Here is a 27,451-nt window from a genome sequence, read left to right as displayed (position 1 = left end):
TTCTTCCCACAACTCTTCTTTCAAATCTGTGGGGAAAAGCTGATGTGGTAAAACAATAAATTATCATAATAAAGGATGAATGACCTTACAGAACAAATTCTGGCTTTTCTGCAAGCTTCAGAGCCTCATGCATCCCTGCAGCTGATAGCTTCCGGTTGATATTCCTGTATCTGCATTGCAGGAGGTTGCGATAAGTTGTCCTCAGGTCCCGATTGAAGAAGGCATATATAAAAGGGTTAATGAGAGAGTTTGCATAACCCAACCATAGAAATGTTCTCTCAACCCACAGTGGGATACAGCTGCATGTTGTACCGCAGATGAAAGGCCTGGCAGTTGAGAGGAGGAAGAAGGGCAGCCAGCAGACAGTGAAAGCCCCAACAATAATTCCAAGTGTAGTGGCAGCTTTCTGTTCTCTTTTAAAGATGGAAATGTTTTTCTTGTCATGCTTTAGGAGTCGTGAAAAATTAGCACATTCTTCAGATTCCTTGTGCAGTTTTACAACTCCATTCATAGAAATCCCTTCTATTTTTTCCAGACGGGGAAAACCAGCAAACTTGTGTTTAGCAGCACTCCTCTTGGCAGCTTTGTAAATCTGATAGTACATGAAAAGCATCACTGACATTGGAATATAAAATGCAACTGCTGTGGAGTAAATGGTGTAGCCAAAGTCTTGACTGATCAAACAAACCTTTTCATCATTTACATTTTGGGCCCAACCAAAGAGTGGCGGTATAGTGATAGAGGCCGATAAGAGCCACACACACAGGATCATTTTTGCCATACACTTCCCATTCTGCCTTACAGGATACGTAAGAGGTCTCGTTATTCCCAGGTACCTAGAATGATAATGTAGAGTTACTATATAGTGCAGTGGTTAACTGATAAGTTGTTTCATGTAGACTGCCCTAAAATAAAACATCTTTGGCTAAGGTTTCTATTTTACATTTTTCAATCCTCTCTTTGCAAGTATTTCAAACTAGTAAAATCATGTGGTTTTCATGTTAAGATTTATAATTCTATTCTGTATAGTGATATCCTGCATATAAGGTCTTTTATCCTAGGAGGAAATCTCCCACTGGCCATAACACGCTGTTATTTTAATGAATTTGTACAATCTTCATGCAGATAACTCTTTTTTTTTTTTTTTTTGCTTTTAAAGAAATTCTGAAACCTAAATTTTATTTGGCTAACATATGAAATCTTGGGAGTATAGACGAATGCTTCCTCCACAAAGCCTTACCACTTTTTGTATTGAATACATGGTTAAGTTAAAACAAGCATGCATTCATCTTCATTTTTCTTACCTGTTCTACAGTTATGAAGATCCCTGCCACTAAACTGAGATGACTAGTTGTCTGTCTTACCTTTATGTTTCGGATGGGAACATCAAACTGCAAACTTGTGAAAAGAGTAGATCATTTCAAGACTACAATAATTATTTTTATCATCATATTATTAGAAAGGAATTATATTTATTCAGTGTTCAAACTTTTACTGAAAAAATAACAATCTACTACATTGTCGGTTCAAGAAGTCCTTGAAAATGGGGAAAATACATAGTTTTCTCAGGAGCTAACTTTTGGGTGGTAAATTGTAAAAAGGCAAGAAATACGTTTAAAAGGTGTCAAGTTTTAATGGGGGGGGAAATCAGTTCACAGCATCTAGATTTCCCAAGCTGTGATAGCTTAAACTATGTGGGTTTTCTAATTAAAAACTAAAAAGTGCTATGGCCCTATATAGCTGAACAGCAATATTCTAAGTTTGTGCTTACTCTCACTTACAGAAAATGTCTTTAATGCTTCTCTAGCTATGGGAGGTTTCTCCTAGATGGAATTAGAGATGCTTTTTTTTCTTACACCTAACATTTTTACTTTGAAATTTGGTTTCTGATCAGCTGGAATTTACGTACGAGTTAGTGTTAACTTCTCAAATTGTTCTTTCTTTCCTCTCCTCAAAAGAAAGAATTTTGAGAAAAATCAGTGCAATTCCCTTTGTTACTTGTAAAAGAAATGGTTTCAAATTATGTTTCAGGACTAAATTTTGGTTTCAAGAGCTACCAGTGATTAGTTACACAGTGAAGGTTTAGAAGGGTTACAAACAAGAAATATAGTAACGTGATTAAAATATTTTTTTGACCATTTTTTCCCTATTCACCTAGCAAATCAAATATGAGTATTTGCCTGGCTCTGCAGAATGCTGCCTTGTTGATTTTACTGCAATGCAGTAAATTATGGCCAGTGCTGCTGCTTTATACAAGCCTCCAGGTATGCTACAGTTCTGGAAGTAGGGAGAAGCATCATTTCATGATCTGTTCTGATGGGTAACAGCAATCTCTCTCAAAAACATAATTGATTTTATATTAGCGCTATGGCAAGTGTCACACAGAGGTCAGAACTGGTTTATTATAGAATCATAGAATAGTTAGGCTTGGAAAGAACCTTAAGATCATCTAGTTCCAACCCCCCTGCCATGGGCAGGGACACCTCATAGTAAACCATGCCACATGGCCAGAATTTTGCCAGTGAAGCTGTGCCTAGTGGGGCCATAAGCTAAAAACAAGTATTAAAGTCATCTCACTTTAGAGCAGTGCAATACATGGACCACTCTACTATAGAAGGCTGCTTCTTGTGCCCCTCACCATCAGCATAAGAATATAGTCATTGGAACAGCTCCGCAGACTGTGGGCACTCTGTAGGGTCCACGGAAATTTCTGGTTTGCAGCATCACAGCTGAAACCATTTGTGCTTCTAAGGAGCTGTTTTCCAAGGCACTTCGATATGTAGAAGAGCAGTTTCAGAGTCTGACTACCTAAGGGCTACATTGTACTGCTTTAAGTAATCTAACTATAGCAAGGGTAAGTTATTAGCTGCAGTCCTTCTGGGACAAGAGTTGCACGCATTTGTCTGAGAACACCACAATTTAGCTAGAAAACAATTGAACTTCTTTTGTGCAGGAAGATTACTTGTAACTTACAATGTGTTATTTTCAAAAAAATCTTTAAAAAGTTGCCTGCCTTCCTGAAGTATGTATTTTTCTAGCAATTACCCGATTAGTCATTAAAAATAACGTGAGTTAAGCTTTATTGCTTAGCTAAAAAAGTTAAACTGGATTTCTGTAAAAAACAGTTCTGTGCATGCTCTGAATATCTGCTGATGCATTGTAATGCATCAGAATATAACAAAAAAATCATGAAATCAGAAGTATACTGAAAAGAATTGAAATTCATTAGTTTTGCCTTGGCACCACTTTTTTGGAAGCTATCTGAGCTTCAAAAATGCTATTTGAAATTAAAATACATTAATTAGCATAAAAATACACCAGCATCCTTTCTGCCTTATCCATTTTGTTAAATGTAGTATGATAGAGCAAAGAAGTCAGCAGGCATAAATGAAGGAGCGTTATCTTTTTACGCACAAAACCCATTGCCTTTGAAAACTTACTTGCAACTTCAAAATAATGTAAATCACTACTGCTGTCTAATACACTAGAGTGTCCAAGATTTAATAGATTAATGAACTTCAAAAGTATTATGTCAAATTCATTGCAAAAAATATGATTGTAATGCTTAATCTGTAATTACTGCCTTCCGAAAAAATTACTAAAGGTGAATCTATCTCAGCTTAAGATATCATTCAAAAATATGTAACACCTTAAGACCTTATTGCTGTGAACAAATGAGGTCAAATTCCCTAAAAAGACTTCCTGGTGTATCTCAGCTATCCCCCGCAAGAAAGAAGTGTCTCAGACTTGTTATTCCGAGATTTGTTTCTTTTATATGCCACGGATGTTCATTTTGATCTTGGTGGGAAAGAAACCGTGCCTCAGTTCTCACTTGCAAAAGAAGGGCAATGCTACTTCCTATTCCTCCTCCTCTGAGTTTCTTGAGTATATGATTCTGCTAGACAAGGCATCTCTCCATGTTACACCCACCACAGCAGAGACCACATCTAGGTTACTCTCCGAAAGCACAGTATTGCAGATGCACAGCCCTAATTTTCTTATAAACTGGTAATGGCATTCCTCATTCAGCATTGCCTGATGCTGTAGGCTGAACACCAAAGTGCAGGATCCTACAGCATGTCAGGCAACACTATGGGAAGCACAACGCATACTCTAGTCATGGTCCTGCTGCCATTCCAAGACAAAAGGCTGCAGGGTGACTGGAGAAAAATGAGAAGGGAGAACCTGGCACAGGTATCTGGTGGTACTACAACAACAAAAAGATGATGGGAAATTTTTTGTACTACATCACTGAAATCTGGAAAACAGGCTCTTACTCAAAGAGCTCGAAACAAGAGCAGACAACACGAATTGAAAAAGCCAGCAAATGGCAAGGGACAGAGTACATTTCTTTTTAAACACATGTTTGAACACACAAGTATACCCCATTCTGGGTTGGTTTCTTATGATTTCTTCAGTGTCTTCTCTGCTGGGGGATCAGAAACTGCCCCCTTTGCCTCAGTTCCATTCAGGTGTGAGGTGCACAAAGGATGTTCAACTCTAGGAAGGAAAAATTATCCCTTGCCCTCCTCCTTCTGGAGCTTTCTTCACATGTAGGTGGTAGGTAAAGAGCTCTCCCCTTGGCAGGGTGCTATCATCAGCTATTATACACAATTGCCATTTGCCACATTCACCCAGCGAACACCAACAATGGAAAAGATAAAAGAACAAGTCCTTTCTTTCCTTTTGCTTGATAAAAATCTGGCTCTCCTGTGATCCAGTATTCTTTCCCAGTACCTCTAAATTGTCACCATTTAATGACAAGCAATTGTATAAGCAATTTAATATAAAACCATTATAACCATATAGGGCTGCTCCTGAGATCATTCAGTTTGTAGGTTTTTTCATTCGGACTTTTTTTATACTGATGCTTTAGCTTTAGAGCGACCACACAGAATAGTTTTTATCCAAAAGGGCTAAAAAAAGTCTCCATTGTCACTTGAACTGTAGATCACAGAGGCATTTCTTAATACAGTCTGCTTAATACATTAAATGTTACAGCAAGCGTTAAGATGTAATATATACGGAAAGCAGAATGGTATATGGCAGAATGAACCAGCGTCCACCAACCCTGCTGTTTCTGGCACAGCATTATATCTCTTTGTGACTCTTTGTATTCCCTCTTCCCAATTATGTTTGTCTTAACTATCTGCTTGTTGTGATAGCTGTTACTGCTTGAACAGTGATTATCAAAGTAGAAACTGGACCACCACTGTGTCCCACTAGATGTTGCTGTATTTAAAGAATATGAAAGATTCAATACCGTTTCTTTTCTTCTAAATATATTCACTTGATTCTTTAAGCTAGGAAATTGTGATCAGTAGTTTATTTTGTCTGTGCTAGAGCGAAGAGTGTTCATATAGCCAGTTATTTATCAACTTCTAGAAGAACTTTTCAGGAAGATTCTTCATGTTGCTGAATTGATTAGTAATTCTATAGATGTAGAAGAAGATACCAAAAAGGAAAAAAAAAAACCAGCAGTGCCAGGCATGGTTGTGTTTCAGGCTAGCTAGGCAAGACTTTTCTCTGTGTGCATGCCATGAACCTGATATTTTTTCAACAATAGAATAGCTCTTTTCCTTTTCTTTGTGGGTTTTGTTTTTTTTTTTTTTCTGAAGAAGCTAAACATAGCTGCAATATTTAAGCTGTAAAAATGGTGAATTGTTCATAGCTACATTGGAAACTTTGACATAGGTCTAGTCCTTGCACCTTTTGAAATATCCAGGAAGTTAACTGAGACTTAACAGCAGCAACTTCAACAATAGAAAGAAAATAGCAATAGCAGGGTCCAATTTTGGATCCTGTGTCCAAAATCTTTCTTTACAATCTCTGTTATATGGCTGAAAGATAAAGAAGTGAAACAACTTGCAGCTTACTGTGATCAAAGTCACAAAGCAATAGAAAACCTAACAGCTAAAAGCAGTAAAACTGTTTTGATGCCTCTTGTCCCACCCAGTAACAAATTGAATGCACCATGACATCAGTGTTACTCGTGCCACTTTTGAAGCACACACATGTAATTCTTTTGTCTCTGGTCTCCGCATACTTGATAGGCAGATAGAATTCTGTTCTAATTAGTCCGCATTAGTTTCTCAGAATTCACTGACCTGATTTAGCAATTATTTCAGAATCAGATTAGCATCTTTCACTCTCTGCTTTTATGAAACAGATTATGGAACAGAAACATTGTACTGGAAATGATACAGATGTGTATTATAGCTAATTCTACCAGGAACCTCAACATGCTGTTACCGCTTACCATCTGTCTAGGAGTTGCACTTAACCTCAGGTTCTTTCAGTTCTTCCTATTTTTGTATTTTAAAATAATCATAAAGCTGTTTTATTTCAAAGATACACAAATGTTTACTTAGTTGCTTTTGTGCTCTTTTTTCTAATAGAGCAGCTTTCTGGATTCAGTACATATCTCCTTGTATTAGTTTCTTTGCCAACCCACATATGTAGAATCCTGTCTAATGATTCACCTGCAATAATAACTTACTCTGAAGAACAAGATATTCCTTCTGTGGCTTTGATTCTCTCATGATCTTTCAGAATTTTTCTGTTTAACTCAGTGCAACATTAAGAGACGCTCCACAAGAATAGGAGCACGATGCCATTCCTAAAAGCTATCCAGCATTCAGAAATATGCTCCCTAGTATAGTGATTGACCCAGGCTGATTTTATTTCTTATACTCTGATATATTAAACAATAGATTCAATGTAAATGTAACAAGTTGAAACAGTGATTACATCTGTTATTTCTGGTACGATTACATGAAACCACCTAACAGAAATTTAGAGAACAGAACTGTTCTCTTCTTTACAAAGATATTGTGTTTACACTAAGCACAAGATGCTCTGTCCCACAGACATGCTTTTAAATAGAATAAGGTATATAAGCTGATCAGAGAAATACTATTCCCATTCCATATATAAGTAACTGACATGGAAGTAAAGGGATAGAAATATTAAAAAAAAAAAAAAAACAAAAAAAAAAAAAAACAAAAACAAAAAAAAAACACAAAAAAAAAAAAAAAACAAAAAAAACAAAGACTTAAGTGCTGAGACATGAGCATTACAGTGTACGACTGCGGTGCTGTAATGTGACAAGTAATCTTGTTAATCATTGCATGACAGTACTGACACTTGCCTTTCTACAATACAGACTGGACTCATAATTACATTGTGATAACTGCCAGTTTATCGTCTGAGAAGAGAGGATATTTCAGAGGCAGTAAAATATTTTTTCTCCTTCTCAGAAGTGAACAAAGTTACTGATTTCATTGCATATATGACATCTTTCAGAATATGAATTAGGTCACTTCAAAACCTAACCATTAAATATTGTGCAATGTTTGAATGAGAAAGCAAAACTGACAAAATCAAACCCTTATTCAGTGGAGAAAAAAATACTTTGTTCAACTAGGTTTGTGCTCCATCTAGTTAAATGTTGCATCTTTTCTATGTGGTGAATCAGTACAAAGTTTATAAAAAGTCCTAGCAAAGTGGCTGGCTTCCACATCTTAACTGCATTTGCTAGAAATGGTTAAAGCTCTAGTTCACCCTTCTCAGTTGATGGTGAATGCAGTATCATGGAAGATCTTAAATGTGTGGTTTGATATCTATTGTTTTATGTGCTTATGCTTCACATTTCATTCAATTTTGACATTATTCTTATTATTGAAACAGCCATAATTTAATTTTAATACTTGGAAGAATTAGAATGAAATATTTGTTTTGCTTTCAGTAAGGTTAACACTTTCCATTACCCCCCTTCTTGCTTTCAATTAAACATACTTCCTTAAATTCTTTTTACAAGTGGAAGACATTTGTTCCCACTGTTCTAGTTGGTATATATTGAATACAGTACTATACTTTTATTGCACATAGTAAAAGTTCTGACTTGATTCTTCTTTTTCTCAAAAATCATTGTAGGGGTTTATTTTTGATGGAGCTCAAAAAGTGTAGGCTTTCCTGGCAGTGGGGGAGGATTGAGTCAATCAAAATTAAATATCTGTTCATCTAAAAGAATGTAATTTGCATAGTAGAATTTTATGTTCTCCTCTTTTACGTTTCTTTTGGTTTCTCTGTATTTTTTCCTCTCAGATTGCATAACTTCACAACTTCATATTTTTCTAATTTATTTAGCTCATTTTTCATTCTTTTAGTTCACTCATTCTATTTTTATTTCACTTTCTTGTCCTGCCTTATTTCTATTTCTCTCTTAGCTCTTTATTTTTCCTCTTCATTTTTGCTTACTTATCTAAGACATCCATCCTATAGATGGGGAGATGTATTCTACTTTCATTCTAAAAAATACGTAACAAATGTATTACCAGAAAGAGATGTGCAATGCCTTTCCACTCCACTTCCATTATCTTAGTTGTAATTTCTGAAACCATATTCCTCTTTCCTTTCAGACCTTAGCAAATTTATTTTACCTGTCCTCATGCTTTGCCTTTTATTTTTCCATTGCATGACTGCTGAAGTATTTGTCACCAGTCACTACCTTGTTCTTAGCTTTCTGACAAAACTGTTCAGTAGCCTTTGGTTTTCCACTACAAATAATATGCTGTTCGGAAGAAAAGGTCCTAATATGTAATTGCTGATCTGTATCTTGCAACACTGCCTCAATGTTAGTCATTATTCTGCAGTTACCCAAACAAATACTTTGCGTTACAAACTAAAAGCTCTGATTAGCTGTCTTTGAAGAAAACAGTGCCTGTATATTTCCCATCTTCTATCTTCACCATAAATGATGTAAAAGTAGGTAACATTAGAAGGGAAATAGATTTCAGTCCATTGCATCCTTCACCAGCTTCCTAGAATATAGATGCATCTGAAAATTGAAAAGGTTTGTCAGTGAAGTACTTAGAATTAAATTGCACGCTGTAATGGAAAACTCTCTATTTTAAAAATCTTTCAAAATGTCTGAACTCCATCTTTGTGGATTTCTTCATCTCTGGTTTCCTGTATATAATTGTGGTTTGTTTACTGAGTGCAATAGGATTAATTATAGGCCAAGCTCAAAAGTGCTTTTCAGCCCACTTCTTGATGGATAATCTGTATCACTTCAAAAGCCCTCTAAATCTCAGCAAGTCACACATAGGAAGAATCTATTTTCTTTACGTTGTTCAACAATGTGCAAGGTCAAGGGAAAATGAAAAACAATTTAATGCTTTCTAAAATAAAATTTATTACTGTGTCAGGGGACACACTACCCACTTCTGGCCTTTCATACCCCCTTCTCTAGATTATCTGCAAGCTCCCTTTATCTAGCATTGATACAAGGAGGGGGGGAAGGGGAGGGAGGAATGAGAAGAGAGCCAAAAGGCTTTTTGTAAATTCTTCTTTCTTTTCAAAAGCAAAAACTGTATTAGTCAAAATATAAGATGAAGTACAATCCACAACACATATCACTACATTTCAGGAATATTCCCTAGAGAAGGGCTTCTCTTGTTTTTTTTAAGCAAGAGGTCAATTTTTTACTGAAAAATTCTTCATGGAATTCATCATAGTATACATAGAAACTTCTCGAGTGCAGGCCAGACCCTCATAAACTATTACAGCTTCATAACCTTTGGTTTAACTTACACTCATATACCATATAGCTGTCAAGTAGTTTCATCAGTCAAGGAGAAAAAGGAGAAGCAAAAAATGGTTGTTCGTTGCTATATTCAATATAGTGATTTTTATCAGAAAACACTATTTTGCTTAAAATTCACATTTCAGTTTATTCCATATTGAGCATCTTTTTATTATTCCAAAATACTTTAGACTCATAGAAACAAATTTACATCGTGTCAACTGTTGTACCCATCTGAATATCTAGTTACATGTCACATGTAATTAGACATTCAGGTGTCTGTCTTATGTGACTATTTTTTCATCTTTATGTGTATGATGCAGTATCTCATTTTATTGTTGCTACAAGATGCCTGGCCCCTTTTTGAGGGTGCAAAGAAGACAGTTTAACCTTCTGATACTATTTGAGAAGACTAAAATAGGAAAAGCTTTATTTTAGAAGAGAATTAAAGAGAAAACACAGTCTCATTTATTTCTGTCTAGTTGTGATGCAATGTTCATTTGAGATTGGGTGTGCAGTAAGAAAGTTCATGTTGGTAAGGCACTGGTGGAAAATGCCATACCTCTATCCTTTCTTCTTTTTAATAACAAAACTGGGGAGGAATGCTTTAGCACAGGAAGTCATTTTTATGGTTACCTTAGTTCCTGAAGCGTTAATCTCATGTTCTGATCCTTATTCACAAGCGTTTCTACCTGCTGCACAATAAACCTCACAGTCTTTCTGGCAATTACAGTCTGTCAGAAGACTGGTATTAACTATGGTCTTCAGCTGAATGCTGATGTTTTTAAAGGATATAAAGCCTTAGATGATTCATTTGCTCATTGGCTTGAGCCACCTATACAACTGAAGATAAGTCCCTGAACTTAATTTGATCCTATGGGCTAACCAGTACAGAAAAATATGGGAGTTGGATGTCATAAGGATAACCCAAATTGCCCAGCTGATAAGCAGAAGCACTCCAGAGTTGATACTTGCTTAAAGGAATAGCTTTGCCTTTCCTGTGGGGGAGAGTAACTTAAAGCAAAGACATGGTTTCTTGAAGCACCAGCTGGGATGAAATTCCTACTCTGATAGGCAGTTCCTGAGCAAAAGAAAATAGAGGAATGGAGAAGAATACATTTTGCAGGTTAAGAACTGGAAAATTCATGTTTTCCTCTTTTGGTTTCTCCCATCTTACCCCTCTTGTCTCTCATTCCAGGGGTATTGTTAAGGCCAATGCAGATTTCAGGGTTTTGTCAGAGTCTGCAGCACTTCTACCATATCCCTCCCCGAGCTCTTTACTGCCTTCAGAAGGGGGGCTAGTTCTCAAACTCACACCTTAATTGCAGATCTCAGATCTCTTGCCCTCCCATATCCTGACTGGTGTTTTCCTGTGGCAAAGACAAGTGTTTGTGATTCCAGGCCAGCCTGCTGACTTCAGCCAGGCCAAAGCAGACATGCCAGGAGACAACCACCAGACATACCTCAGTCTTGGGATCATCCTGTGCTGTGCAAGCATTCAAATAGGCTGTAATAAAAATTGCAGTGTGTTTTCTCTCAGTTCTGTACTCTGCCAGACACCAGCATGAGCATCCCTTAGGTGAGCAATGAGGCAGGCTGGTAACCCACAGGATCTGTGCCTGTATTTTGGCCAATGTATCAGTCTACAACCTTCTCCCATGTGTGTGGAGGCACATATACACACACAAGATGACCCTTTGTAACTGGCAGCAAGGTGGATCCCAGGATGTATATCCTACAAAGAAGCTGAAGCATGAGCAGGCTCTAGGAAGACCTTCAGAGAGGGCACTGAAATGCTGGCAGACGCCCGGCAGACACCCGTGGGAGGATGTCTGCATGGATGCAGCTGAGGCAGCCTAGAGAGTTTCTCAGAACGACTGGTGGAGACTCATGTTGGAGGTGGGACAACAGGCTTTTAGATGGCTGCACGCAAAGAGTTGTGGTCAATGGCTCGATGTCCGGCTGGAGACCGGTAACGAGTGGTGTCCCTCAGGGATCGGTGTTGGGACCGGTCTTGTTCAACATCTTTGTCGGTGACATGGACAGTGGGATTGAGTGTGCCCTCAGCAAGTTTGCCGATGACACCAAGCTGTGTGGTTCGGTTGATACGCTGGAGGGAAGGGATGCCATCCAGAGGGACCTCGACACGCTTGTGAGGTGGGCTGATGCCAACCTTATGAAGTTTAACCATGCCAAGTGCAAGGTCCTACACCTGGGCCGGAGCAATCCCAGGCACGGCTACACGTTGGGCAAAGAAGAGATTCAGAGCAGCCCTGTGGAGAAGGACTTGGGGTATTGGTCGATGAAAAAATGACCATGAGCCAGCTTCAGTGTGCACTCACAGCCCAGAAAGCCAACCGTATCCTGGGCTGCATTAAAAGGAGCGTGACCAGCAGGTTGAAGGAGGTGATCCTGCCCCTCTGCTCTCATGAGACCTCACTTGGAGTATTGTGTGCAGTTCTGGTGTCCTCAACATAAAAAGGACATGGAACTGTGGAACAAGTCCAGAGGAGAGCCACGAGGATGATCAGGGGAGTGGAGCACCTCCCGTATGAAGACAGGCTGAGAAAGTTGGGGCTGTTCAGCCTGGAGAAGAGAAGGCTGCGTGGAGACCTCATAGCAGCCTTCCAGTATCCGAAGGGGGCCTATAAGGATGCTGGGAAGGGACTCTTCATCAGGGACTGTAGTGACAGGACAAGGGGTAACGGGTTCAAACTTAAACAGGGGAAGTTTAGGTTGGATATAAGGAAGAAATTCTTTACTGAGAGGGTGGTGAGGCACTGGAATGGGTTGCCCAGGGAGGTTGTGAATGCTCCATCCTTGGTGGTGTTCAAGGCCAGGTTGGATGAGGCCTTGGGTGGCATGGCTTAGTGTGAGGTGTTGATGCCCATGGCAGGGGGGTTGGAACTAGATGATCTTAAGGTCCTTTCTAACCCTAACTATTCTATGATTCTATGGTCCTCAGGAGGAGAAAGTTGACAAAGCAGTACAGGGATGTGCAGAACTCCCAATTCCTTGCACCCAGCTGAGCACCCTGGCTGTTCCCTGGCTCCATTCTGGCATAAGACCCAGGCCTCCTGTGACCCTCGCTTTTTGCAGAAGAAACCCTAAACACACTAGGAGCTGCAGATAGCTCTGCAGATAGCTCTGCAGCTCCCTCCGTGATCAGGGAACCTGAATATCTGTGTTTGCTGTGAACATACCAGGCTGTCACTTTAGATACAGCTTAAGTGGCCTGCCCAGAAGCACAAAATAAGCCTACAGACCCTGACCACTGGGTCATTACAAGCCAAGGTTGGCGCTTTAGTTGCATAACGAGGCTTCTTTTTTTGTGCTGCTTAAGCTATGTTAACAGATACCTTCAGCTAAAATGTGTGGGGGCTTGATTTCAGAGCTATGAAAAGCTGCCTTTTTTAAAATGAAAACTCTCGTCAGACTCCAACAACGTAGAAATGGCTAAGGTGATTTTCTCCAACTTTACTACATGAGTCACGCTTGGATTGACACTAAACATCAGCCTAAAAGGAATTATTTTGAAAGTTATAATGGTGTTTCAAAATGAAAGCCTCCTACAACTTTAACTAGAAAATTATGACTGATGTCTTTAGTACAATTAAATGAAGCATTTCAGAAACTTCCATAGTATGAGCGATGAATGAAATGAAAAAGCACAGCTCATTGAACTGATAATACCACTATATTAAAACAAAGTATCTTCGGGGAGTAGCTATTTAAATGTGGTGATATTTATGTCCCCTCACTTCCTTCCTTGAATACAAACAATTTAGACACAATATCTTCAGAAAAAAACACCTAAGGAACAAGCCCCTCTAGAATACTTCTCCCTCCTCCCCCTTCTTTCACTTCCTTTGTCTGAAGAGACAGGAAAAATACTGGAAAGACCTGGTCCAAACACTTCTCTGCCCATCACAGCAATTTTGCAAGAGCCCTAAGGAACACCTATATCGTCATTATGGGTGAATCTCAATACAGAACTAACACCTGGACATTTTTGGCTTTGTCCATAACTGTACTGGCCTAAAAGCGGATCTGAATTTGTCAAAAATCACACAAACATTTTGCTATGTTCTGCTGCGTTGGATATGAAAAAATAGTAAATACTGCTTGACCAACCTCATATCCTTTTATGAGGAAATAACACGGTGGATGGATGATGGCAGAGCGGTGGATGTGGTCTACCTTGACTTCAGCAAAGCATTTGACACAGTCTCCCACAGCATCCTCATAGCTAAACTGAGGAAGTGTGGTCTGAATGATCAGGTAGTGAGGTGGACCGCGAACTGGCTGAAGGACAGAAGCCAGAGAGTTGTAGTCTATGGGGCGGAGTCTAGTTGGAGGCCTGTATCTAGTGGAGTGCCTCAAGGGTCAGTATTGGGACCAGTATTATTTAATATATTCATCAATGATTTAGATGAGGGAATTGAGTGTACTGTCAGCAAGTTTGCTGATAACACTAAGCTGGGAGGAGTGGCTGACACGCCAGAAGGCTGTGCTGCCATCCAGCGTGACCTGGACAGGCTGGAGAGTTGGGCAGGGAGAAACTTGATGAAATATAACAAGGGAAAGTGTAGAGTCCTGCATCTGGGCAGGAACAACCCCAGGTTCCAGTATAGGTTGGGGAACGACCTGTTAGAGAGTAGAGTAGGGGAGAGGGACCTGGGGGTCCTGGTGGACAGCAGGATGACCATGACCCAACACTGTGCCCTTGTGGCCAAGAAGGCCAATGGCATCCTGGGGTGTATTAGAAGGGGGGTGGTCAGTAGGTCGAGAGAGGTCCTCCTTCCCCCTCTACTCTGCCCTGGTGAGACCACATCTGGAATATTGTGTCCAGTTCTGGGCCCCTCAGTTCAAGAAGGACAGGGACCTGCTGGAGAGAGTCCAGTGCAGGGCAACTAAGATGATTCAGGGAGTGGAGCATCTCCCTTATGAGGAAAGGCTGAGGGAGCTGGGTCTCTATAGTTTGGAGAAGAGGAGACTGAGGGGTGACCTTGTTAGTGTATATAAATATATAAAGGGGGAGTGTCACGAGGATGGAGCCAGGCTCTTCTCAATGGCAAACAATGATAGGACAAGGGGTAATGGGTACAAACTGGAACACAAGAGGTTCCACTTAAACTTGAGAAGAAACTTCTTCTCAGTGAGGGTGACAGAACACTGGAACAGGCTGCCCAGGGAGGTTGTGGAGTCTCCTCCTCTGGAGACATTCAAAACCCGCCTGGACACATTCCTGTGTAACCTCATCTAGGTGTTCCTGCTCTGGCAGGGGGATTGGACTAGATGATCTTTTGAGGTCCCTTCCAATCTCTAACATACTGTGATACTGTGATACTGTGAAGTTGTAATTTTTTTCTCAAGCTTAGCAGAAAAAAAACCCAAACCACTGGAGTATATCAATAAACTGTGTTCGATACACAGGAAAATCAAAGTCTAAAGCAGGTTTATTAGAAATCTTACTTCCAAAACATTGGGATGTACAAAGCATCTTGTATAGAGTCAGTATAGAGTCTGGGTTTTCTGTATATTACCTGTGGAAATGTCAGACAGAGGTACCTACTGTTCCTAGAAAATGAGCACTGTGGGGTTCACTTTGACTTCTTTCCTGAAAAATGCTTTTAAAACATTGTTGTTGTAGTTCATCATAAAATACCACTTTCACTAGCATGATCGTTTCACAAAGGAACTCTCAATGCAAATAGGTATGAAAGCAAGAAGAAAACCCACAAACAGAATAAAAGTGGGATATGACAACTTAGGGTTTTAACTAAGGTACTAAAGCAGCCAAAGCATGTAAGTCATTCTGTTTCATAAAGAAGTCTGAGATGAAAAAGGACCCTGTATCTCCTCAAACACCAATATATTCTGACTAACTTAGATAAGTGATGTTTTACTTGAAAATAGCAGCAAACAAAGAAAAGAATTTTTGTAAGGCTAAGTCAATTGGAAAAAAACCCCAAACAACCAAACAACAGCCAACCAAACTGTCTAAAACATAACTCAGGGAGTCTGTGATAAATTTCCAGAGTACAAGTAACTAAGTATAACCGTAGTCAAAGCATGACAAAAATAAGCTACCTCTGCTTGTAGTCACATACTGACAGGTATGTAGCAGTGCTGTGTTTCAGGAAAGTTTTCAAATTGGCCTTCATTCTAAAATTTATGAAGAAAAAATCTGAAGGTTGTTTTTTATCATGAATTGACTGGTTAGAAACACAAAGGTACACTGAACCCTGCTGTTCACATGCAAGCAAATGAACTGAACCAGCTTGTTCTGAAGTATCGAAAGACGACATCACCAGAAAATAACTCTGTGTTACTTTAAAAAAAAATAAAATCTAGCAAAATCATCTCAATTTCATAAAATATTTTAATAACAGAACATTCCATTCTGATCCCCTGGAATATCAGTAGTTTTTTTAAAGTTGCAGACTCTGGAGTGGCCTGTTGTCTATGGAAGTAAAAGCTTATCTTGCTTCCTAATATGAATAGGTCCTATCATAGGAAGAAATCATAACCTGGTTTGGAAGGAGAGGCAGTGGACTGGAGAGAGCAAAGCATGAGGGGAAGTGATCAAGGAAGGAAGCCAGGAGGTTAGATCAGACCACCTTTTAGAAAAATGTTATTCACAGCCCTCTCCAACAAAGACTTCTACAACAGGGACGCATCAAAAGCTATTAAGGTGATTCCTTCCCTGTAACCTATAAAAACAGCTATTTGTTTGCTTTATCTTGATATTTTAGCAGTATGTTGTTTATCATGTCTTATCATCTTTCATGTCAGTGACTGTCAGGTCTACTGTAGCCACCACAGCTCTCAACCATATGTCATATATTTCCTTGGTACTCATTTTAACTAACATACTTATTTACAGCATACTTATACTCCAGGTTCCAAGTTATCTTTTCCTATGTAATCCTCCTGCCTGCTGTCATTTTCTAAGGAAAATGTCTTATTCAGTGATATTTTGTAACTTAATTTCAATAAATAAATTGTTCAGATTAAGGTCTCCTCTATAAACCGGAAATAGAAAATTGGTAGGAATTTAATACTACTTTACAAATATTTCTTCCCCTTGCAATCTCTCAGAACACTTAAATACACAGCCCAAGGTGTCCTTCAACTGAAAGAAAAGGTTGAAGGGGAGAAATATCCACTTCAGGATGAAAAATAACTGCAGCAAACCCCAAACTGCAGTGGGTAAAACTTGTATGTTCAGCCATTCACAACCACAGTATTTAATAGTTCATTTGTCATAATATTTATTGATTTTTACCAGCAGGTTTGGGAATGAAGAAGTAATGGGCAAATGGTCACTACTTCTTTCTAGCTAACTAGTCCTGTAGTCTAATGAACTTTGAACCTCTTGGGTTTTGCTCAAACCTGCCAGGCTGCAATTCCGTGTAGCTGGATTTTTCCAGCTCACTGCTTCAGCAAGATTTAATCCACATCTAGAAGTCCATACACCCCATTTCAGATATCACCAGGTCTATTTTTGCAAAGCCAGCTCCAAGTAAGCTTTGAGATCCCTAGACCAGTAAACCTGAAAAAAGATTAGCCAGGATAATGTGTCCTCTTGTTGAACGAGGACCTGCCTGCAATAGGTTTCCACTACAGTAAAATCTTCTCCTTCAGAAACATATTTCATAATTTTCCTTCTTTATAAAATCATGCAAAATCTGCAACAATAAATATTTTTTAAATATAGAACAAATTTCAACACAACACAAACTGCTACCGCCAACTTCACAGGCACAAAAACATAGTACATCCAATCCACAGAAACAATCTTTTGCTTTTCTCCTGCCAGGAAAGGAGTCTCTGGCCCTCTTTCACTGAGCTTTCTGTACAGAATGACAAAATTTGAGGCCAGATTCAGCTACTGGTTATCCACAAATGGCCATTTGTCCAGCTCAGTGTGTGTGGGGGGGGCGATTCTTTTACAATGCCTTTTCATGTTCCCCAGAATTTAGTTATACCTTTGTGTTAAAACAGAAATAGCTACAGCTGATGATAGACTGTCTCCTCCTTCAAAGTCTTTAAAGATAGCAGGATATGGAGATTATCAAGAATCCCAAATCTCTTTTCTCTGTTCAGTTTACAGTGCTATAGCACAAATGAAAGCAGTGAAATAAGTGGCATTTGTGGAAGGAAGCTCTTCTTCTCGTCTCTCAGTATGTCTTTGCTTTTCTCATCAGCAAATTAGCAACTCTAAGGATGTTCTAAGATGTGGTGCCATCAACTTTGTGTAGATAAAGACTGAAATATTTAAGGTTTGTTGCTGTGCCTACAGCTTCCAATAATATCAGTTCGTATTGCCAGGCTGACAACTTCAAACGTGCATTTGAATTTAGGAGCAGAACTTTGGCATCAATGTGGGATGAATCACCAGAGCTAGCTCATGGACAGCTCAGGGAGCTTACTGCAAACTGCAGGTGTTTCAGATATTTGATAAGATGCTCCCTTCATTTCAACACTAAGGCAGAAATGCAGAAGTTTTCTGTTAAGTAACAGCCTTTGGAAATGTTAAACTCCAATTCACAAGCAAACATCCACTATGCTATTCTAATTCCAGTTATTTCTGAAAAAATTAAGATCATGTTCTGCCAAACTCATGTAGTAAAAATAGCTTTTTAATATGACACAATGCACTCTTGAGAGATTACAATTAGTATTGTTGCTGAAACTGCTTGTGCTGAGAAGTGGGTCTCCAAACACAGAGTTTTTAAGGTAAAAGGAAAACTGCAGTACATAAAAATGCAAAAATTAAGTCTTTAAAGCCAAAGCTGTACTATTTTTAGCATCAAAACATCTTACTAGACTATTAAAGAAAAGCTTTACATCTTGTCAGCAGCTGGTTTGGGTCATGGATATAAATATTTCCAAGTAATTTGTGGCAAGACAAACTCTTTGTTCATCGATTTAGAATTTTGACTATTTGTTAAACGTCAACTTACAGCAAATAAACAAAATTTAACAACCCACATGGAGAAATGCTACAAAAAAATTATTCTGGCAAATGGTACTGTTTATCTGAAATATTTCATGACAATCACAACACATTTTTATGGGTTTTATTCATGATGACATTTATGTTGCACCCTATAGAACAAATAGCTCCCAATGTGAAAAAAAGTATTGCCTTACATATGGCTCTACCTCCACTTTCCACAATCTCCTCAATGGAACATAAAAAACTGTAAAAAAAATTAATAACCAAATTTCCTTGTGGTTATATAACTTACACTTCCAGAAGCTAAAAAACTTGATTTCAAGTTTTTGACAGTACCAGAAAACCACCCATTTCCTCAATATATCTGAGGAAAAAACTCTGCTGCCAGCTTTTTCATCAAGACACAATGTACCTCTAAGAATAGACTTCACCCTAGTTTCTCCTTACTTTAAGAAGGTTATTTTTGTAATTTTCCTCCTTGTTTTTATGGTTTGGGTTCTTTTTTTAAAGCAATCATGATCCTTTTGTGGCCAAATAGCTGTCCACGATGATGTTAACCCCTTCAGTGGTCTCTTGTGTTGGCTTACAATTTGATAGCAAAGAGCAGACAGAAAGAATATGGTCTGACTTGATTTCCCTGCACATCTCAGTTCTGCGTGTTATTAGAACTGGCACTATTAGAAAATGTCTGTACATTACCCAGAAAACTTATTTACTGTTAGAGGTGAATCACTATCTAATCAGCATACATGCTGATACGCACAGAACTGCACATATGTATCAGATAATCTGGATGTTCTATATAAAGCCTCCTAAGTAAACAGGAAGGTGCAAGAAGAAATTCAAAGCTGCCACACTTTAATTTCGTTATGTTAGTTCAAACAGAATAGAAACAAATTTTCCCTATGACATACTTAATTACTGGAGACTTTTGGAATGGAAAACTTAATCTTTGTAGTAAGAGTTCACTTGAAAACTTTCATCTGTTTTTTCTATCTTCAGTGTACATAGGAATAGCTATCCTATGAATCAGTCCTTTAGAAATAGTTGGCTATTTAGTACAACATGAAAAACTAAAACTTATTAGCTTTCCAGCTGAAAGAAACTACCCTTACCTTACAAACAGCAGTGATTATTAGGACAAAACCACACTGAGCATTGCTTTATGATTCTCATGCTTAGTACAGCCAGATACCAGAACTTGTGATTTTGATCCCCAGTCTTTCTTGTCTGAGTCTGCACCTTGGCAGAGTCAATAATTTCTCATCCAAGACCTTCAGTGGCCAGCTCTTTCTTTAGATTTCCTAGTCCACAGGGGAAGGACCAGATCTTTGTGTGATATACTGAGAGAAAAAAAGAGAGGCATTTGTAGCTGAAAGGCAGAGCTAAATGTATAATATCAACTGCAGATGAAATGGGATGTTCTGTTTCAAAAGTTGCCACAAACATGTCTGATAAAATGTTTAAAACTCTACCACAATGTTAAAAATAATACTGGATTTATTTTAAAGAAATAAGATATTTTACATATACAATTTACAAGAATCTTTATAAATAAGTTTCAGAGAAAATTATTCTAGAAAAGTCAGAGAGCATTCCTTGTTTCATTTCTGTTCCTCTAGAAGATTGTGAGAGTGTGCTACCAGTGATATAGTAATGTTGTTTCAAACATGGTATAATGACTACAGATTCTTTCTTGATTTGTTCCATGATACTCATGCAGCTCAAGAAGAACACTCTGGGAAAATACAGTTTGATGCCAGTGTACACAGGTTACACTACGCCATTGTGCCATTATGATATGTATTTGTCTGTTTGTGATTTATCTTAGGATATATGTCTGAAAGCTCCTTTCTAAAACTAAGAGCAGTGCTTCTAGAACTATGTTTTTCCCATGAATCTTGAAACAGATCCCACCTCACTTACAGAAATTATTTTTGTGATCTTGACAGGAAAAAAAACACTTTTAAAATGTCTCCAGAATGCCTTGCTTGGCAAAAATGTGAATTAATGTTCCCTTACCTCTGACTTATCAGGCTCCTTTGAAATGTCTGGATGAACCCCCAAGAATTAGAGACCCCAAAATCACTTCTGAAAACTCATCCAGTGTTAAACCCTGGTAGGAGCAAACAGAAGATAGTTTCAAATGCGGGGGGAAAGTGCAACATACGATTTCAAGAAAAGGCATTCATGTAAATGTGGGGTTAACTGCAAATCTCCTGGTACTGACTGAACCGTAATTCCTCATTCATGCATATCTTGGAACATTACCAATCACCTTTTCACTGCCATCTCTAGATTATCTTGCATCTCCTGTAACACTACTGAAAAGCATCCAGTATGTAACAGCAGTAGAATAATCAATCTACAGATTTTTTCTAGAACATCTTCTAGCTTCCAAATTTTGTCAGCCTCCACTACAGCAGCCATGAGACACACCAAACTTCAGATCTTATGTCTGCTCCCGCTCCAGAAGGACAAAACTTCCGCTTGTTTTGATGGTAAAGGAACCCTCTTAACTCACAAGTTATTAAGGCTTCACAAAATAGTCCGTCTGTTTGATAAAATAAATCTTTTATTTGCTACCTCCCATCTTATTTACTGCGCATCTGGCAGTCTAGTCATGAAGCATTGTTTTGCTACGTCTGTACCAGGTTACAGTATAAGTAACTGCACATCTTGAAGGCTGCCTATGTGACATGAAGAAGATAACTGCAGATGCCACAGAAAGGTACCTAAAGAAGTGTGATCATGTTAGTACAGCAAAACCGCCCAATTTCATGTATTCTTTTGGAGCTGTGAAATATACATTACACTGCCTTATAATATTTAAAAAATGCAACTTCCAATTCAACTTCTTCCTTTCAGGATTCGGGAGCAAAAATTTATGTAGTATCTCTTAAATATAAATAATAAAATGGAGACTGAAAAAGTGTTTGGCAAGAAATTCTCTGCAAAAAGAATCTACAACAACTTGAGGAATATTCTTTAGATGGACTAAATTAGAAAAACTACATGGAAAGGAATAAAACCAAATCTTTTTTTCCACTGTAGTGTATCGATGCTGTCTGTATCTTTCATAGTTAGACAAGTTATTTACAGACTCCAAAAGAGTACATTTGCTTATTGGGAGGAGCAATGGAAAGAATGGCTCTTGTGATGTTGGTGGTGATCAGGAATTAGCTGCCACATTGACCCCAAAACTTCCTTCTGCAATATAGACCTGAATTTCAGTAACTCCATCACACATTTACCTGTGATTTGTTTTAGATTTTTCCCGATTCCTCAGTTATTTCTGTGCAAATATATATACTGAATAAAATCTCATGGGGGGGTGTTGCTGGTGGGTGCCCATTTTATTTATAGATCCAAAATACATTACATACAGGATTTTCTCATGTCTGTCTCTACATATATATCCTACCTGTATCTCCTGAGGTAACTGAGCAGGGCTGGAAAAACAGACTGCAGGCTTTTCCACCCATGGCCTGAAGGCAGAAGAAGAGTTTCACAGCTAATGGGAAGCCACGCAGGGCTCTTAGGTGTCATTAGGCTTAGGAAATCATTGGCAGGGTTTTCAGGTCACATTATCAGTTTTAGATGTAGGCAGAATTTAGGCACCTGTGTTCTACTGAAAGTGCTTAAGTCTTTATTTAAATTCAGCCCCAAGTTCTTCCTGTTAGGCACCCTGAGGCCTCCTCAGTTCCCAGGCATGCACCAAGAACACTGGAAATGAGTGAGTGTTTAGGGACTGACATATTCTAAGGTGAAGCATAAGTACTCATACTTACTTAGAGTACAGCAAAAGGTACCAAACGGGGAGGGAGAGAGAACTGATCCTCATGTATAAAAATCTCAGGATCAACAAAGATACTTTGGTATCATTTGCATACAAATTCTAAACCCTCATCAATTTAATGAAAGTCTGGAATACTTGTGAATTGTTGGCTAAGATACAGACTGGAAAGGTTCCCCAAAATGTGTTTCATTACTTGTGTGGGTGTGGAGAAAGTGTTATAATTCGTCAACTGTGTCTGAGTAGTTATGTTACTTTATCACTTTCTAAGCCAAAGAGCTATTTTTAAATTGAATTAAAAATTGCTACTCATGCAGTTATCCAATGGACACTCTCCAAAAAGGATTTCTGTAGCTATCTTGGGTCAGAAGAACATGATGAATCAGCATGCAAACACCACCAGTTTAAATTCAATTAATTCCCTTTATATGTTCACTCACCCACTAAGATGTGGTTTGCATTCATCCCTCATAATTAATTCCCAATTACTCGCTCACTCTTAAATGTAAAGGAATCTAAATGTGATATAATTTATGTAATTTAGAACCAGAAAAGTGAAGCCTTGAGAGAAAAAAACCCAAAGACACTAATAAGAAATGCTTAAAGAAGGCTACTATTCACTGGTGCACAATTATCCTGCCAAATCCTCTGTTAACTCCTGTCTTTTTCCAGAGCCACACACCTCATATCATAGGTGGTGAGTATAGCGAGGGTAATATTGATTGTCTGGGTAGCGAGCCTGTTACATCCTTACAAAATTTGAAAAGGACGAAATACTCTGCTTCTCCGTCACATCTGTTTTAGTTCTGACAGACCTGCTTGTAAGCAGATAGCCTTCTTCCAAAGAAGAGGCTTACATAAGGTAAAGATACCTCAGAAATAACATGCTCATCTCAGGCCACTCTGATTTATGGGGATTTTCATGTTGTGAAATAAAAGGAAAGATATGATCTGAAGAAGAGCATAATAGTGCAAATCCTGGTATTGTTATGGACATTATCTCATGATCTTCATAAATTTGGTTCTTTGTGGATAATAAAAAGATCTTTTCAAATTGGCTTCTTTCTTCTGAACCCTCTACAAAGTTAGAGAACCCCACAATAGCATACTAACATCTACTTTGCAGCCTTAACATTTATACAGTTTAAGAGTAGGAACAACTTAAAAAGTATGAGAAGTGCTGACTAGGAAAAAAAGATCTTTTTTATTTTATTTTATTTTTTTTTGTCAACAGAATGAAACCAGCCTGTTGTAGATTCCATGCTAGTCTGCATCTTTCAGAGCTTTCTAACTGATAAATTCAGCTGGAAAACACATCCGCAACCAAGGGCTGTGTAGCAAAATATCTCTACATGCAATAGGCCTGCCAGCTGCTGGCATTTCAGGGCTGTCAGTGGCATGAGCTGAGAAGCACATGTTTGTGCAAGAGAAACAAATCAAAAAGCCTCTTCAATTTACCTATTTTACCCTGTTTGGAAAGGCCTCAAAGCCTCTTTTTTTACCAACTATGTTTGCTTGTTTAATAAAAAATAGCAGTATTAATATTAATAAAAATATTAATATTATATTGTATATTCATAAAATATATTAACTTTCCATAAAAACTTTGCCTAAGAGTTTTTAACAAACTTGTTAAAAAAAAAAAGATTAATTCAATAGTAATATTCCTTCAGCTGTTTACCTTCAACTGATTCTCATATCTGTTTCATTAAGAACTTAGAAGTTAACAACGAAAATTTTTAAATATCCAACTTAATTGCTGTCTCTGCATTGCCTGCAACAGCCTCAGTATCTTTCCCTTCAGGAGAGACTTTACTGGATCATAACAAAGGCTTCCTAAACTGTCCTAAAGAGAAGGGTGTCAGTGCAATTCATAATTCTTCAAAAATGTTCCTTTTTGCCCTATATTAACCCTTCTCCCTAAACAAATGTCTTGTGCTAACTGTATCCAAAAGGCACCGAGAATAGCAGCCAGGTTGAAGAACGGTGAATTTCATTCACTCCTTCCCTGCTTTCCTGATTCCTGGTTCACCTTAGTTTTGTACTCCTCGGACTCAGATAATAAGGGCTCTATCATCAGAGATCTCCTCCTCCTAGATAATATGTATATATGCATGCAAGTGTTACCATCAAAACCATGGGAAAATGACCCTCTAAAGTACTACACACATTGTGATTTGCAAGCTCCTGTACTACACACAACACTTCCCCCAGAGATAAATCATCCCCACTGATCATTCAAGACTTTCATACTGCATAAGTGTAAGAACCACTGCTGGTAAGTTAGCACCATTAAAATCAGTGCTACACTGGCAACATTTTACCGTTCACATTTAATTTTCATCACTTCTCCCTGGTTTGCGTATTTGGTGCATATTCACTATTCAAAGACTAGTTACATCCCAAGCTAGTCTTTGGCCTGACCGAGCAGTGTTACAACAGTGTAAGATTATTTATTTTTAAATGGGATTACAAATCATGGAGATTTTTTAATTTTTTTTTATTGCCATGTGGTAGAAACATTTTGCTAATGAATTGCTGGCTTTCCTACTTTATTTATGACATCACCTATCTTAACTATATAATGGATTTGGGTAACAGAGGTTAAGGCATCGTAATTCACAGAATTTTGATTTCAAGTAGGGAGTAGACAGCAGTATAATGAATTATGAAAAGATCATGTTCAATAAAAATTCAGTGATAGAAGTAGGAATGTAAAGACAAGAGGAGAATAACTCAGTTTTAAACTAGCACTTGTCAACAAAAATCAATCATTCAAAATAGGTTATATTTTTATCTAAATACATAACTATATCTCTTTTTAGTATTCTGGAGGGAGAGGAAAGTGAAGAGAGAGAATGGAAAGATTACAGCAAGAAATGCAATTATCATTGTGACCAGTTCAGTCAAAGCCCCTGTTCAATACACAGCAGTGACCTCAAATGCTAAGCTAAGAAAAGAAAAAAGAGTAAAACTAAATTACCCCAGTGCTACAGTGTGAATCAGACACACATTCTTTCTTGGGTAAGGAAGCTTAACTATGTTAGCCTGTCTTCAAAAGGCTATTAGAGATGGAGGTACAGAGCTCAGAGATGGACATCAAGATCAAAGAAGGGGAATACTTGGTGTTGAGAGACTGGAAAAATGAAATCGCCTATCTTAAAAATAGGTAGGATAGAAAATGAGAGAATAACATTGGGAAGGTAGATAAGCTAGATAAGTTAAAAAACAGCAAATTTCAAGGGAACAACAATAAAAATCCACCACCCTTTGATATTCAAAGTCTGCATGTGGTTTTCACTGCTACAAGATGCTTTGCAGCATTCAGATAACTTCTAGCCATTAAACAAGCGATGAAATAGCACTGCAGCAGGAGATGCTTATGCAAAAGTTTAAGTTTGGAATTTAGTATAAACCATGATCCTCCTTGGCATGAAAGAATCTCCAGTTACTGTGGGAAGTTCTTTTGAAAGACTTTCTTTGCAGAAATCTAACACAGAGTTCTTTCGAAAAACTTTCTGAAGTAGACAAGGGTAGTGTTGGATATCAGACTTGAACTACTACAGTTTAGGAAAAACTGGAAGTGCTTCAATTCTGCTAGGTGTGTTGAGTTATAAAGAAAACAGTCTCTCTCTAGACACTAAAACTGTTGGCATGGGATTTAGGCTGTGGAAGAGGAAAGTTAGAGGCTGCAACTTACTTTAGAAATGGGACCTGCAGGAATAAAGCAATCTGTTAGCCTTCCTTTGCAGAGGAGAACTTAGACATGGACAAATGTGAGATCTTAGGTATGGCCTTAACATCGGAAGTACATGTCTAAGATCCTCTTCTGCAGTCTGTATACACCTCCTTATTGCTTCACTGCTTTTATCTTTTGGAAGAAGATAAATTTCAATGAGTATAGCTTGGGTTTTAACAGGGCAGAAATTTTTTGTTTTTAAAGCAAACATTTGAAAGCAATTTTTCCTTCAAACAAAACGTTATTTGTCAAAAAATGGTTTTGTTAGTTGAAATGGAGCTATTGTGGGATTGTCCTAGAATAATGATATAATCCTAACAGGTATAATTTCTGCATCTTCTCTGATCTGATAAAACTCCACTGAGCTCAATGAGGTTACACTGTCATCAACTTTGGAAGAACCAGCTCAAATCTAGCTGGGATATAAAGCAGCTTAAACACATGTTGCAAATTTTAAAGCAACTACAAATGCCTCGTTATTTGTACAGAGCCACAGTAAACGTGTAAAGGTTAGCTCCAGGTTTGTTCTGACGCGTTGACCCTAATCCTGGCAGGCAAATTGCCCAGCGGGATAACCAGTTAACCTGGGCTCGCGGGAGTACGCATTGCTCCGGCGGGCTCCTTCAAACAGGAGGGCCCGCAAGGCTTGCTCTCGCCTCCCTCCGTGCTTTTAACATATCTGCAACTAATTTCCAAGGGACCCGGGGAGAGGCAAACAAGAGCCCTGTTGGAACCGCTCCTGGCAGGTCCCATCCTTGCTGCCCGGGGGCCGGCGGGTGCCGATCCCCCCGGGTGCGGGGCAGGGCGGGCTGCGATCCGCCGGGTGTCTCACCTGTCGATACTTATCACGCAGAGAGTCATAATAGAGGCCGTGCAGCACATGACATCCATGGCGATGAAAACATTGCAGAAGAGGGTGCCGAAGATCCACTCGCCGCCGATGAGGTCGGTCACGCTGACGAAGGGCATGACAGCCAGGGCCACCGAGAGGTCTGCTAGGGCCAGCGAGACGATGAGATAGTTGGAGGGCTGCCGCAGCTTCTTCACGAAGCAGACGGAGATGACCACCAGGCAGTTGCCGGCGATGGTCAGCAAGGTGATGAGAGAGAGGACGGCCCCGATGACAACTTTCTCCACGTTACCGTAGCTGAGGATCTGCTCCCCGCACTGAGAATCATTGGCGGGGAGGGGGCTCGCCGTGGGCAGCGCCGAAGGGGAGGGCGACGGGCCGAGCTTCGTCAGGCTGCGCGGGGGCCAGGATCCGGTGGCGATCATCCTGCCGCCGCCCAGCGCCCGCGCGTCCCCCAGGACCATGGGCCGGAGGTTACCGTAGAGGTGGCTGCCGTTGAGGGCGAGGACCAT

At 38.9% G+C, this 27,451-nt stretch overlaps 1 protein-coding gene across 1 annotated transcript; it reads right to left on the bottom strand.

Annotated features, from left to right (window-relative positions):
- Positions 1-85: 85 nt before the first annotated feature.
- HTR7 (5-hydroxytryptamine receptor 7) lies at positions 86-27,451 on the bottom strand (the record flags this gene model as incomplete). Its single annotated transcript, XM_080621776.1, has 2 exons — positions 86-836; positions 26,922-27,451. The coding sequence occupies 2 exons, from the start codon at positions 27,449-27,451 to the stop codon at positions 86-88; spliced, it is 1,281 nt and encodes a 426-aa protein (XP_080477902.1).

This window comes from Psittacula echo (genome assembly GCF_963264785.1).
Source record: "Psittacula echo genome assembly, chromosome: 6".
NCBI classification, from domain to species: domain Eukaryota; kingdom Metazoa; phylum Chordata; class Aves; order Psittaciformes; family Psittacidae; genus Psittacula; species Psittacula echo.
Note: the sequence above shows the minus strand (reverse complement) of the source record. Positions and strands in the feature narration are given on the sequence as shown.